The sequence below is a fragment of the Hibiscus syriacus genome, unplaced genomic scaffold (genome assembly GCF_006381635.1).
Source record: "Hibiscus syriacus cultivar Baekdansim isolate YM2019G1 unplaced genomic scaffold, ASM638163v2 tig00116971_pilon, whole genome shotgun sequence".
NCBI classification, from domain to species: Eukaryota; Viridiplantae; Streptophyta; class Magnoliopsida; order Malvales; family Malvaceae; genus Hibiscus; species Hibiscus syriacus.
The window spans coordinates 6,979,118-6,995,316 of record NW_024063495.1 but is presented as its reverse complement, the minus strand read 5'-3'; the positions used below and the strand labels follow the sequence as shown (position 1 = coordinate 6,995,316).

The 16,199-nt window shown below is 33.8% G+C and overlaps 1 protein-coding gene across 1 annotated transcript; it reads left to right on the top strand.

The window, feature by feature from the left end:
- Positions 1-2,917: 2,917 nt before the first annotated feature.
- LOC120191809 (surfeit locus protein 1-like) lies at positions 2,918-11,344 on the top strand. Its single transcript, XM_039194720.1, has 7 exons — positions 2,918-3,196; positions 3,294-3,394; positions 4,529-4,767; positions 7,629-7,803; positions 7,888-8,171; positions 9,969-10,064; positions 11,146-11,344. Exons 1-6 carry the CDS (start codon positions 2,989-2,991, stop codon positions 10,036-10,038), a joined length of 1,077 nt encoding a protein of 358 aa, XP_039050651.1. The 5' UTR covers positions 2,918-2,988; the 3' UTR covers positions 10,039-10,064; positions 11,146-11,344.
- The last annotated feature ends 4,855 nt before the right edge of the window (positions 11,345-16,199 follow it).

The following is a 16,199-nucleotide window of genomic DNA, read 5'->3' as shown; positions in this document are numbered from 1 at the left end:
CGCCATCCAAACATCTGATGGACCCCTCAACTCAGGTGGGATCACCGCCCTCACATCATCAGTAGAATATGGCACCCATTCAAACTAAAATAAACAATATATAATTTTTATCAAAATAATAATCTAATTATATAACTATAATCTAAAATCGATTTTTAAACATTAAAATTCATACCTGTGTGTCAGCCTTCTGATCGATTAACACCCTAATTTTTTTCTAAATCATCAGGTAGTTCTTGATGATCAGTAGACCACCTATTCAAGGAAAAAAATTTGTTATACGCTGTATAAAATTATTAATATACAAAATCAGTTTTATAATTACCTCAGAAGTAGTGGAAATACGAATGAGTTCTTCACAACGGGACATAAAAAGGGCAATTGATACCATGCCCAAGACTGCAGTAGCAGGAGACATCCGCCGATAGCATTACGTCTGTAGTCAGTGGCTCCACACATCTTCCTGTACAGCAAAGCCAAAACTACTGAGCCCCAACTGAATGATCCGGCGAGACGAAAGTCGCTAAGATGTCGCAACCACATGCAGTGAACTAGGTTACGCGATTTGTCCGGCATCAGCAACCCTCCTATCAGCTGCAGTATGCATGCCCGTGCATACATCTTAACCTCATCCTCAGAGGCATCTGCGTTCAACTCCCGAAAATTAGCATTTAACCAATTTAACGGTATCATACCTCCGATAAAAATTTCCAGGACACGTCCTAGACTATCCCGACACAAAGTAGTCCAAGAACCGGAAGCTATCCCCGATATAACATCTCCATCCACTGGAAGCCCCAGGTGCATAGAAACATTCTCAAGCGTGATCGTGCACTCTCCGCACGGAAGATGTAATGTGTGGGTCTCCGGCCTCCACCGCTCTACTAAGGTATAAATCAGGTCTGGCTCTACCTTACAGTGACACTGATATCTACCTATGTAACTGAATCCAACCTCTACTAAATACGGCAAGACACGGCTGAGTATCACTAACTTAAGATTCCTAATAAAAGGATCTAATACACGGTCATTCTCCTAAAAATAAATAATTACAAAAATTAATTCTTAATCTAATAATCATGCATTAAATAAATCAACTAATTATTACTAATAATTTAAATTAAATTAAAACGTTAAAATGTTACCGTATCAGCAAAGTGTCGAGATATTTAATTCTTAATCTAATAATCATATATTAAATAAATCAACTAATTATTACTAATAATTTAAATTAAATTAAAACGTTAAAATGTTACCGAATCAACAAAATATCGAGATATTTAATTCTTAATCTAATAATCATGCATTAAATAAATCAACTAAATATTACTAATAATTTAAATTAAATTAAAACGTTAAAATGTTAGCGTATCAGCAAAGTGTAGAGATATATGATTTCCATCCGAGCGAAGTAGACTGTCTTCCATTATATATCTGCAAAAGAATTATATTAGTAAAATATTAAATAAAGTAAATACATAATAGTAAAAATATTATAAAATATACCTTAAAAGAGAGAGAGTATCTCAGAGAAATTTAGAGAATTTGAGAGAATTTGGTGTGATAAAAGTGATTGAGGATGGGGTATTTATAGGGAGGATTAGGATGTGAGGGGCCGGGTATTTAGGGGTATAGCGCGCCCCCTGCACCGCGCTATACCCCACGTGTCAGATACGCAGGTATAGCAGAGATCGGGGGGGGGGGGGGCTATACCCACGTGGCGCCAAATCAGCGTATGTTGCGGGGCAGAGGGCGCGTTTTACTGCTACGGGTGTTAGATCGGAAAATATAATCTGATCGGTGTTAGATTGATAAATATACCGATCACCGGTGATTTATTGAGAAAATTGCAATTTTTAAGCGCAACTTTATATACTAGTTTATTATATAATGTGCAAAAGTTTACAAATAGTCCATAGAATTGTTCAAAGTATGATTAGAGGTGTATATTGATACAAAAAACTTACTATTTTTCCCAATTATATTTAGTACAAAATTTATAAACCTCAATTAGTTCAATAAGAATATTTTGTATAAGTATTAATGATATGATTATATGTTACATGTATATATTATGTATAATATATCTTTTTAATTTTTTTTAAATTTTTTAATAATTTATAAGTTATTATTCTATAGCTTAATATATATATATTTAAGTTTTAATAATTTTTATTTTTAGTATTTTATATATATTTAAATAATTTAAATAATTTTATATTTAAAATTTAAAATAATTTTTATTGTTTAAAAAATTAAATAAGTCCCTGAATTTTAAAAAAATCAATTTCTCCTTCGAATAAGACCAAAAAATCGATTTAGCCCATCTGTCATTAATGATGGGCATGGATCTTGTTCTCGGCCAACCCGACCCGAGAAATCTACACCTAAAACCATATATGATCTGACCCAGAACAAATATATTTATAAAAATATTAATTATATCCGATAAAATAAGGATCTAATTAAAAATATAATACATAAAAGACTATTATTACAATTATCCTTGAATATATAATATACAATTTTATCAATTATCCTTGAATATATAATATACAATTATATTATTTTCAGGTTAAGTCAGACTAATTATTTTTTACTCTAAACTTAAACCTAAATTTAACTTAACACAACTCAAACATATCATATAAAAACCTGATCGATCCGAACCATATTTTTTAAAATCTAATCCAATAGAGTCGGGACTCGTCGAATTTAGATCATGTGTCCATCTATATTTATTATATCATCATTCACATCATCAATCACCGTAGACTACTATATCAATATTATAAATCGTTAAATTATCGCCGTAACGGTAAACAGGTAAATAATAAAAATCATTAATCAAAAAGATAACATTAAATATATATTTTTAATCGGAGGGTGACCTTAAAACAGAATCTCAAAGCCCCAAAACCCTTGAAACAGTGATTTAGTGTTTTTTTTTCCAGGATAAAAAAACAAAGTGGTAGAAGGTTGCTGGCAATGGCATCAAATTTGAGATCAAAAACGGCAATCGTTTCCAAAGCCCTAACGAGACCACTCCCTGGTGGGGCCTTCTATGCCGTCTCCACCCAATCCCTGTCGCCAAAGCATTGGGTACCCTCTTATTCCTTCTATATCTCCACCTCTTCTGATACCGCTGCTGCTGCTGCTGCTGCTGCTGCTTCCTCTTCTTCCCAATCTCTTCATGGTATTTAACTTTATCACGTATTTCTTCATATGGGGAATTTCGTAGATTTTAATGAGACACAGAATATTTTCCATCTTCATTTGTTGATGCTTGGCAGATAAAGAGAAAGGATCAAAATGGACAAGATGGTTTCTTTTCCTTCCAGGGGCTATCACTTTCGGCCTTGGAACTTGGCAGATTTTCAGAAGGCAAGACAAGGTCAACTATATTTACCCCTTTTCTTTTACATTCCATTCATTCCCTTGCATTTTTCTGTTACTTTCTAGGACCTATGTATTAATGTCTTCTTATTCTATCTCTACCATTGCTTCAGTGCTCTTTTCTTTTTATATTATGCTTGCTTGCTTGAGTCTGCCCCAAGTACTCTTCTGTATTTTTTTCAAGTCAAAGTAATTTTAACATTTACTGCCATTTTAGTGAGTTTGAATTTCTCTATGTATAGATCAATTAAAATGCTCTTGATGCTATTGAGTTGTTTTTATTTGTTTAAATATAAATTTTCGAACTTACTTCTTTGAATAAACATTGCTCAAACAAATGATAGTTGTCTGGCTTCTAGCGAGAAAAGATAGACTGTCTTATTACTATTTAATTGAATTTGTTGACTGAACAAAATTAAAATTAGAGGTATCGACTTTACCTGGTCTTTCCAGGAGTTATCGTGTTTCCACTTCTTCTCCTACACATATTCAGACATAGGTATGCTGTATGGGGTACGATTCTCCAAATATATGGAGAACCTTATATAAATTGAGCATATTTGTGTGGTATACATATTCATATCTGACAGACACCCCAAGTCCAGCTAACTTAGTCAAGCACTGAGCCAATAACAGTCCATAGTGTTTTCTTATTAGAAATATACCCCTAAAGGGTGCTCTTATATACATTTATACCTGAAATTTGGAAGATTAGTAATTCATATTTTATGTCCCATTTTTTATTTTTGGCATAAAATACTTTCATGATATAGATAGACCATTTGAATAAATAAAATAGTCTAAGAAAGCGAATGCGTAAATGAACGATGTATAATTTTGCATACATCTATTATTTCACTAATCTTCTTTATTTATATGCCATATGCATCATAAGCATAATCACTTGTCATTTTCAATGGATCATGACACTTAAGTCATGTGCTTTTCAGGTTTATGCTGCAATCTATAGAAATCCTTTTACTTGTGTCTAACTGGAATGTTTCATCATTTAGAAACATGTGCACTCAAGTTACTGCACGTATTGCTCTCATCTGTGTTCCCTTTAGGATTGTTTTTCAGTTTTTTTTTTCAGAATAGCATTCTTATATTTTTCTCATTATACATAATCCAGATAAAGGTGTTGGATTATAGACAAAAAAGGTTGAAAATGGAACCTTTGAAACTAAATGGCATGCCTCCTTCAAGTGAGATATTGGAAACTTTGGAGTTTAGGCGAGTTGTGTGCAAAGGAGTTTTTGACAATGGAAGGTCAATCTATATTGGGCCTCGTTCTAGAAGCATTTCTGGAGTGACTGAAAATGGCTACTATGTCATTACACCCCTAATGCCAATCCCTGGTGATGCTGAGAGGTAATTAACGTTAATTTTCTGTTCTATATAAATATTCTCGTCAATTTTTGTATTTCCAGATATATCCTAAACACCTTAGCATTAATTTCCTATTTTCTCTTCATTGATACCATCTTTAAGCATATTTCTGGGAATGAGTAGAGGAGAGAATGCATAGGAATGGAGACTGGCAGATCTATATCTGGAAAGGCTGTTAATTTGGGTTCTTTAATTAAGTCTTAGATCATGCTTTTTTTTCCTTAAGTTTTTGGATTATGTTTTTATTTCAGTTAATTTATTTCCATTTTAGAATAGGTTATCTATTTACGTAATGAGACCCCTTCTTATTTAAAGGGACTTCTGAAATGATGAGACGATAAGCAGAATTTTTATCAAAACCCTAAGGAGATCTAGATCTCTCTTTGTTAAGCTGAAAGTTTTCACTCTCCCTTTGATAAGTTGAACTATCAATCCGGAACATATTATCTTAATAATTTGATAGTAAGAGACAACAATACTTAGCAATGGTAGAATAGTGGTTGATAGAGTGGCAAGTAGAAATAAGCAAGGAGCTCGAGCATATGCAAGCAAAGATAGAGGCATAGAGCAAATGCTTGATTGGATGTTGCAGGATATTGACGAAATTATTATTGAAACCAAATTCTAAGTGTTTGATCAAATGCATGAAGGAATAGATTAACTGATTACTGATAAAGAGGGTAGCAGCTCTATGGCAGATGAACAAAACCAAATCATGGCAGCCTCTATTGATCTCTCTTTATTTTCTTATGCATCAAACCCTCCTTAACCCATCTCAGCTAAAATCATGGCAATCACACTAGACTTCATTTTCTTGTCTTATTCATTATCTCCTCTTAAATTCATATCTAACTTGTCGTTTTCTTTAGACTTGATCCTTCAACTCCATATCAGAAAAGTTTAATGGTTTTAAACTTGTGTTATTTTGAAAATATTGAATGTTGGTGAGAAGTTTGAAGAGACTTATTCAATGAGAATAAGTTCGTAGAGGCCTACTATCCCTATCAGTTTCAACTATTATTAATGGAAGGGATCTTTCACCAAGTTTATCCTAAGTTCGAGCTTGAGGACAAGGTCATTCTAAAAGAGGGGAGTAATGTTATGGACCAAATCTATGGTGGGAAAGGTTGTTGATATGTGTCTCTCTTTAACGAGTCCTAAGATTTCAATCTCTGTTTCTCTTTGGTGATAAAGGTTTCAGTATCCCTTCGATGAACTGAACTATCAATCCAAAACAACATGGTTATAACAATATGGTAGCAAGGACTCTTTGGCCAAACTATTCTACCATCTGAATTTTGGTAGTGATCTATAGCCTCGAAGTTCTTTTCTCAATGAACATATGTTACCAAACATATGACCTTTGCTACCTAAATCGCTCACCATGATGCGTTTTCCAATTTGGATCGTGTGGTCCCAATTGTGGATCATTGGTGATCCAATTCAGTGGACAGTGTTTTCCCTAGTAACTGTAGAGAAGTTTATTTAGCTATTATCTCCGACATAAATTAACTAGAAACCAGCGTCGAAGAACAAATCGGCCATGGGTAAAGTTTTAATTCCAAACTTTGATGAAGAGTGAGACTGTAAGAGATGATTCAGATTACGAGCTATGGGAAAGTGAGAGTCTGAGGGCGTTGACGAACCCTTTGGCTTATTTATTTATGGCTTTTTAAAAAGTGAGAGCAGAGCTTTGATATGCAGTTAATTGTTTTGTTTTCCCACCAAAATTGTTGGTACTTTATGAATGACAGTTTTTAAAGGAAATTTCATTAATAAAAGGAGTAGCTTGATTCTGCCATTAATTATTTCTTTTTATTTTTTTTTCTTTTAAAATGTATATGTTTACTTAGTATTTTTCATATTCCTTTTTTGAATAAAAAAGGGTATTTTAAAGTTAATAATTATTAATAAAATTTAAATTTTAAAGTAATTTAATATTTTATTGGTTAAATATAAATTAACTTAATTATTTTAAGCATTAAATATATGGAAATTATTTGTTTTTATTAAATTAAAATATATAAAATGTACAAAACATTTTGTGTTCCAATGAATCTTACTTTGTTTTTACTAAACGAATTGAAAAATCATATTTCGTTCCTACTAAATGAACTGAAGAAGACTACCCCTATAGAATTACATTTCAAACAAGTAGCGATTAATGTTCCAGTTTTTGCTCCTAATACTGGACCATTCCACATTCCAGGTAACACTGCACATGACATCTAAGACAATTTATCTGAAAGTTTTGAAGCTTCCTAATTTTTGTGTTATAAGCATGTCCTGAAGAATCACATAATGATATTTCAGGCATTGCATTATTCATTAGAATTATACTAAGTATTTATGGCTGAACCTCTCAACTAAAGTCATTGCTTCTGGACAAGCTTGACATTTTCACTAGTGGGTCCTGGGATCCCTTAGACCCTTTTAAAGTTATTGGCGTGTATTAAAACCCTTTTTTTAGCATGTTTCAAAAGCAATCCGACTTTAAGGGTCTTACTTTTAGGTGCTTCAATTTTGTGTCATTGTTATCCCTGCACACCCAAACACGCTCACATACACACACAAACAAATAAATAAAGTACAAAAAAAAAGGAAAAGACTAGAAAGTGTTTTTTTTCCTGCTTTGTTTTAGTCTTTTGTCTCAAAGTAGCAAGCTTAAGCTGCAAGCTGGAATGGGGAAGTCTTTAAGATTCTACGTTACCTTCGTTATGTGGTATCCCTTTATAGGCACTTTTGAAGGTTAAATTGTTATTTGGTGCTGAACTTCATGTTCCTTTCTGATGCATGAGATTGCTTGCTATGTTTCCATTAGACTTATTTAAATGCACTTTCAGTGTTCAGTCCCCAGTTCTCGTAAATAGAGGATGGGTCCCACGCAGCTGGAGAGACAAATCTTTTGAAGTTTCGCAAGACAGGGAGAAGTCCTCAAGTATGGATGCTATTCCTGTCCAACAGAATGAACAAAGCTGGTGGAGAATGTTTCAGTCTAAGAAGCAAAAAACTGTTGAGGTTGTCTCTTATCACCCCTTAATTCCTTGGTTGATGCCAATAACATATCTTAGGAGAAAAAGTCTAATTGTTTTTGGAATACAGGATGAAGCCCCTGCTATTACTTCTGTGGAAGTTACTGGAGTTGTCCGGGGGAGTGAGAAGCCAAGCATATTTGTTCCAGCGAATGATCCAAATTCTGGACAGTGGTTCTACGTTGATGTTCCTGCAATTGCTGTTGCTTGTGGACTTCCTAAGGATACTCTTTTAATTGAAGACATCAATGAAAATGTTAGTGCAAGCGACCCTTATCCAGTTCCAAAGGATGTCAATTCCTTGATTCGCAGTTCAGTTATGCCTCAAGATCATCTAAATTATACATTTACATGGTATGAGCCACTATATTATATGATACAAAATAATGTCCCTGCAGTCTGCAGATATAGTTCCTTTGTTAGAGATATTTGAGGATATTTTATATTATTCTGCATGTTCGTTCCCTCTCCTTCCATCATTGGAATACTTTTGATTTTCTTGTGATTGCGTTGAAGGAGAGCAAACTTTTCTAATTAGAATTTAAACAAATCTGAATTAGAAAATTTAAATAATGAATAGGTTGTATGAACTGAATAAAACTATGTAAATATCTCGCTGAAAACTCAAGAGTCATGTTAATAAATTATTATAAAGATATATAATCATTTTTATATTTTTCTTGTGAAATAAATTTTGTACTAATTCAATTTAGCAACTGTTGGCCAAAGACTGCCTCTTCTTTTGGAAATCAAAAGAGAAGTGATGCCTGTTGCTTAAAGATGCATTTGGTTTAACACAACTTCTGCAAATTAGTTCCTTTTTTCTTCATTCATTATATTGCTGCAAATGCCTTCTTCTTTATGCCTCAAGGCAACTTGAAGCGGCTGTGCATTGACACACACCTCTATACATGCTTGAATTTTTTTTTTTGCCATGATATTTGAAACTAATAGACCATGTACTTAATATTTGTGCCTGCCTCTTTGGAAATGCCCTATGGAACCTTCCAAGTTATGGGTTGGGTACAATGCTAATTACTTGTTCTTGAAGTAGGTTTAAACTTTAGTATGCTTGTGTGTTTTTACTTAGTTATCATGATTGTTTTTTCGCATCAATTTGTTCTGGGAGATTTTGCAACATTTAGGAATGTATTTTGCTCCTACTACTGATAATTTGGATGATTATATATTCTGAGATTGTTTTGTTAGGAAGCATTCTGAGATGAAATAGAATATGATTTTTAGCTTCAGTTTCATGAATTTTACTTTATTAATGAGTACATAATTTCTGGTAACTTCTTTCTCCCTCTTCTTAAAAACAGACATCATAATATGATTATCATGATGGAGTATTTTCAACTGTTTCACTACATCATAATTCTGTCTTCAGTGATTACAACCTTTAAGCCAAGCCTGATAATAATATAGAAAACAATACAGCCAAATATTCTTTAAAAATTCTGTGAAAGAGGAAAAAAGGTTACCTGCTTACCGATTAATAATCTGTTGTCTGAGTAGGATCTGAATATCTTGGGGAAGTCAGATTTATTTTCTTGAGCTACTTTGCAAATTGTAATCTTGTAGAAATGCGCATAGGTTAGTTGCATTTGGGTTGAGAATTAGTTATGCCTCAAGGATTTTCTCATATATATATATGTGTGTGTGTGTGTGTGTGTGTGTGTGTGTGTGTGTGTGTGTGTGTGAGTGTATATGTACATATATTTTCCTTGCAGTTTTTGAATTGAGGAAACCCCATTAAAACTCAACGAACTGTATGTAAAACCTTTTGTGCTCAAGATTTTGCATTAGCCGAAATCTCTCTCTTCAGTGAAAATTTGCTTCAATAAAGTGTCTTATGATGGGACATAATGGTTCATGTATCCTACTTTCATCTGTAGAGACGTATATATGGATGCATGATGGATTGTGGTAAGGAAGCCTGCATGTGTTTGTATTATTTAGATTTCTGTATGCCTCTCGCTACACTTTATTTTGAGAACATTCTTGCTATTTTTTGCTTTTTCTGAAGTAAATCATGGTGTCACCTCAGCAGCTCATTAGTGAAAAGACAAACGGATTTATCTCAGATTTTTAAAGCTAATTCTTTCTCCCATCATACCTCTTACCTGGTATCTGTTTTATTTTCTGCAGGTATTCTCTGTCTGCTGCAGTTACATTTATGGCTTTCAAGAGGCTTAGACCAAAAAATGGTAGGAGATAGCAAGCATTACTCTAAGAGGTATGATTTATTCCTATGGTTATTGTTCTGAAGTGCATTCAAGCATATTGATTGTAACATGTTCTTAACCTGGACTAACCTACATATTGAAACAAGAGATTTTATTTGGTGGCACTTATACTCGGATTTGGGTAAAAGCATCAAATACGGGTATGTATCCAATGCGAGTATATTTTTTTCCCCAAGTTTTTCCATGTATTTGGAGGATCCTTGAAAACACGAATATTCAGACCCATGTTGGACACGAGTACTTCATGAAAAATGAAGAATTGGAGCAACCATGGGTGGCAAAATTAACCCAATAATGTGGGCGAAAAAATTAATTAGCCCAATAGGGCAACCCAAAAATTATTTTGTAATCTACGACATTTGCTACAATGGAGAGGGAATTCGTCATATCCTTGTGACGAGTTCCCCTGGATATTAATTTAAAATGGTCCTGGACATGTAGGCTCCGTGTGCCCTAATATTTTAATATCGATAGTTCTTTTGGTCAATGTGTCTTTTGTATGCAAGTAATTTTCCAAGAGTGCAATTTTGGACAGTGAGCCTTATAATTTGGGTTCAAACCACATTATTCCTACTATTTCATAATTTGTTTAGGAGCCAAGTTTAAATACTGCATTATGCATGTTCTCTATTCTCTACGGAGTACGGATAATTATTGAGTTACATTTGAAAGAATTGGCAAAAAAAATATATAGATTGCATATTTTGTTTAGGGTAAACTATACGGATAGTCCCTTTTGTTTTTGGTCCGTCCGATTTTGGTCATCACTTCCAAAAATAAGTGGTTTTGATACCTTACGTTATCGATCCGTATGATTTTAGTTCCTCGACTGTTAACTCCGGTTAACCCCTTAATGGAAGTTTGAGTTGACAATTAAAAAATAAAAGAAAAGTCATGTGGTCTTCTTCTTCTTCTTCTTCATGTAAGGGACCAACGAACCGATAACATAAAGGATCAAAACCACACATTTTTTTTAACCGGTGATCAAAATCGGACGGAACGAAAACATAGGGGATCACTCGTATATTTTATTGGTTCATTTTCTTTTAAGAATAAATTATGCATTTGCTTTTTGTACCTAGGGGGACCTTGGCCAACCAAACAAGCATTGAATCTTTGAGAGACATTGCTGCTTGCAGACCAGAATGCCTTATAAAACGGGTGGAGCAGTTGAGAATGTAGCCAGAAAGTCTATTCCAATAGCACCACCTGCTTTTTGATCAGTGGAAAGAAACAAATCAGTTTTGCTACATTCTGTTTTGCCTTTAAACAAAAATATGTACATATTTTAAAAAAAAACCTTTTGATAACTTTTTCTAGTCTAGAAGACAAGGAAAAAGTGAAATGAAAAAAGAAAGAGGGAGAGGAAAGATTGATTAATGTCTGATGTGATAAAACTTATTTATGTGTTTTCAACTATGTGTGTTGAGGTTTACTAACGCTGAGAATGTATTGTTTACAAGGGAAACTTTACTGGATCATCTATGTATCTTGAAGCTGTAGATTATTTTTGCCTTATTTTGGAGGCTCGTCACTGTCATTTTCAGCGACAATGTCGGCTCTTAAAAGTTTTAATATTTATTCTCAGTTAGGGTGCGATGTGTCTTACCACTTTACCAAAGATTTGTTGGTGACTTTTGTTTCCTTTTCCTTGTTGGTTATTGAGTTTAATGCAAAGATTTTTTGTAACCCCTCATACCGATGTGGTTAATCCGATCCAGTCTGTGGTGTCACATTAAGATTACCGGAGCGATCCGTTGTAAAAATATCAAAAAAATTAAAACTTTTGTCAAAACATGTAAGCTCATAAAATGATTTATGAATATAAAATAAAATTTATCAGTATTCAGAAATAAAACAAATTTTTAAACTCATATATATAAAACAAAATGCAATTACATGTCCCATAATCACATGTACAATACTCTATAAGCAACGTCGGAAGAACTTTTTTTCTGATGTCGATAAATGCACTGGTACGATTCTTTTAACCTGAAAAGGTGAGTAACAGAGTGAGCTTTGGAAAGCTCAGTAATACAGAACTACCAGATGATACTGAAGAGCGTGCAGATACATATAAACATATATTTCCTTATCGGTTCAGACATCTACAGATCTTTATGTTGAGCGGAAATCCTACTGATATTTCAGATAGTAACTGACAGTGAGCTTTCAGTTCAGAGAAATATTTCAGATGACTGAGTTCAAGAGATCATAATAGTTTATCTAGTGTGTTCCCTCAAAACCAGTGAAAATATATAGATCTTTTTAAAACATTTTTATTTAACAAAAACCATAGTAATCATTTCAACCGAACACAACATAATGTGTAGGTTCCACAGAACCATACACCCTCTGCACAACAGTAAGGCCCTGAGCACAAAGCCGAGGAACCTGCAGATATAAACCCTCCAACAATACCCCCAAATAAAACAATTTCTGTCAATAAACAGAGATATCAGAAAACAAAACATAATTCAGATCAGATATCATAACAAAATCCAGGTCGAATCAGAATAGATTTCAGATCAGATGTCAGAACAAAATTCAAATCGAAAATTAGATAAAATATTCATGTGAGTAGGGAACACACTAGAGTTTCCAGATATTATTCAGAGATATTGGATAATCTTATCGGGTGGAGAAACACAGATCTTCAGTTTACCGATAGAATGTCGGAAGTTAGAATCACTATTGGAAGAGTTCATTAACTGACAGAATCATCAGTTATTCAAAATATGATTTACCAGGATCATATCTTATTCGTACATTTTTCGAAAGCTCAACGTAATCATAAGGGTATTCAGAATCCTTTACATATGAGTTACTTGTGTATTCAGATATGCCCAGAGTATTTTCAGCTGATAAGAGAGAACGAAGATTCAGAACCTTTACAATCTATGTCAATTGATTGGATTATCGAAAAACTCCATATGAATAACTCCCAGAACTAATGCTTGTCGACTGATCAATTCATTGCCTTTCCAGTGTATTTACTCTTAAATACCACAAATTATTATCCATAGATCATATTCGGAATCATCGATGAATATATCTTCCAATGTCTTTATTTCATTTTCACGCTTCCACAATATCATGAAATGCTGACGTGCTTGATTTATAGTTCATGACCCAGAAGAACAATACATCATGTAAGTTCATTAGCATTCCCAAACTCATCCAAATAACTTATTTAATCCTCAGCCATTGAGCTTACTTAGATCACTTAGTAGTCAAGTCTATCCCGGTTACTTCAGAGTTTTCGAGAGTAATTCAGACGTTTCTGAATTTTGTTACATAATATACTTCTGTTCAGTTCAATTTGGTATTCGTAGTTGATTTGTCTAACGAATATCCACTTCTTAGTACCGAATGTGATCTACAGTTGAGCTGAGCTGAATACTTTCAGAATTATCATCGAACCAAACTTTAGAAGACGAACACGCATTCAAGTGATATCTATGTAGTTCAGGTACTGACATATCATTAAGGTTGATCGGCTCACTTAAGTTGTGTTCCATAACTTTTAAGGGTAGTACAACACCCATATTTACTTGGATTCCTTAATTAATCCAAGACATTTACTGAGTGTAACCATAAGGGTATTTTGGTCATTTTGGTGTTCAGTTTTATTCCATTCATTACAGAGCTCAAGAATATCACATCATTCCTGAGCTTGGTGATATTCTTGGATCATTTTCATTACAGGGGTATTTTGGTCATTTTATAGATCTGGTGTATTTCAATCATTTCCTTCGTTATGATCTTATTATTTAATTCAAACGTATCATCTTTTCCAGACATTTCGAACAATTCTGACAAAAGAGCACCCTCGATAATTCATTCTTAACTCGGAGATTTTCAGGTCAATTATCTTCTCAGAAGTTACCAACAAGTTATTATGAATTTTTTGCACAAAGACAAGATCTTAACAATTAAATTTGTAATTTATCGAGTTAAGTACGAATCCTGAAAATACTTTTTCATTCAAGGTCAACTCGGACTATTTTTACCTCTCAAGGGTATTTTCATAATTTCTAAACCAGATAAATTCGGTATTAACTCTTAACGAAAATAATTATAATTAGAGATCCCTTGGTTAATTATTTTTCCGAACATTCTCTGATCTTGAAATGATTCCTTAACAAACTTCTAATATCTTGCACAAACCCTCTTGGGGTTACAAACCGGTTATCCAAATTTTCTAAGCAAAACTATCATTTTCCATACCCATCAGCAATTTCATCAGCTCAATATGTCCTTTCAGAGTTAGTAACCAACTTCCAGGGTAATTCTTTTCATTTTACAATATAAGGGTATTTTCGTAATTTTACCAAACCAAAGTATTCTCATAATTTCTCGTCCAAGTACTATTAACAATTAACCTTTGATGATATAGAATATAAGTTACATATCTAGGGCTGATTCCTTTATCACTAAGCATAGAACTTCTAATTTAATTCTAACAATCCCTCAATTTCTTAATATTAGTCATATGAGCCGTATTCAGTTACCGAATTTCTACTGCATTCATATCGAGTGTATGAATTAATTAAAAACCCAAATGTGACTAAACATGTTCATTCATGCATTTACCAATACAAACATGTTCCATAAAGCATGAAAATGTATTAATGTATTTTCTCGATTTTCGTGTAATACTGATCGACCATTAAATTCCATCCGAACTCACTCGATCCTTAATTCAACTTTCAATAATTCCTCAAAAACATAACAATATAAATTTCATAAAAAACATAGCTTAATTTCGAAAAATGGATCGAATCGGGTGATAAATAAGTGAAAACAGCTTACCGGGTTTGAATTTGGCAAAACAGACCCCAAAAAACGGATTTAGAAAGTAAAACATCATGATAGGTATACCCGAAAAAATTTAACATCGGTCAACGGTGGTCAACATCGGTCAACGCGGTCAACGGGTCGAGTCGATCGGGTCGGGTCGGATTGATTCAAATCGGTCAAACCGATTCTTTTCTTTTTTTCTGTTTACCTACGCAGAACTATCCCCATGCGAAGGGGGCGACACGTGCGGCGTCCTCAAAGACCCTAAAAATCCCAAAAAAATTCTAAAAATTATTTTATGGCATTTTGGGACACTTACCAAGCTCAGTTCAATATTTTGAACAGTGGAGAGCTCGATTCCGAAACATAAAAAACTTTGACTTTCTCACCCCTCTACGCACCGGCGACGATAGAGACACGGAGATCACCGGTGGCCTCAGAACGATGCAAGGAACACGATGGTGTGGGAGGTGTCAAAAATGGATGACCTGATCGACGTGAATCAATGAAAAACCAACAAAAATTGAGTTAAAATCGACGATACTTCCGACTGAAATTAACGGCGAACGACGTCGATTCACGATCAGATGCTTGAGGGGTTTTGTTCATCGGTAGACAATGAACACGATGATGGTTTTGGTTCGTCAAACGGAGGTCGGATGATGAGTAGATCAGAGTGAAAGGAGAGTGAAAGGGGAGGGAAAACTGGGAAAAATATGCGTAAACAATCGGGGGGAGAGTTTATAATTCTCTTCAAAATAAAAATGGTTAAATTAATAGTTTAGCCACTGAATTTCATGAACCTTATAAAAGGTATTCTAACTTTGTGACTTTACAATTTAATCCTCAATTTTCTTCCCAAAATACCAATTAAATCCATCACTTTATAATTCTAAAATTTAGCCTCTAATTTAGGGTGTTACAATTATCCCCTCCTTAAAAGAATTTCGTATTCGACATTCATTCATGTCACAGAATTACAGAAAAGAAACTTCCATCAGTTCTTTAATATCTTCAAGTAGCTTTTATATAAGTATGTGTCATCTACTAATCCTTAACCAGTTGAGTATACATTTTCTTCACAACTCTCCCTCATTCCAATAAAATAATCAGAACAAATTTATCCTTGTGGAATCAATTCAGCCTTGGTTACGAGAATAGGCTCATAGAGCAATAACATATCCCAATTTCATTTCTGGAGTTGGATCAGAATTTCTTATATGAGTAACTCTCACATGGCTCGTGAGGTACTTTACAAAATTCAGATAAACGTTACTGGTATTCCTTTATGCGAAGGTAGAGCCTTAACGGATAAAAACTTAGGTTTGCT

Excerpts from the sequence above, each read along its gene's own strand:
- LOC120191809 (XM_039194720.1), top strand. The coding sequence starts at position 2,989 with ATGGCATCAAATTTGAGATCAAAAACGGCAATCGTTTCCAAAGCCCTA. Across the intron at positions 3,395-4,528 it reads TTTTCAGAAGGCAAGACAAG|ATAAAGGTGTTGGATTATAG; the intron begins GTCAACTATATT and ends TACATAATCCAG. Across the intron at positions 8,172-9,968 it reads CTAAATTATACATTTACATG|GTATTCTCTGTCTGCTGCAG; the intron begins GTATGAGCCACT and ends TATTTTCTGCAG.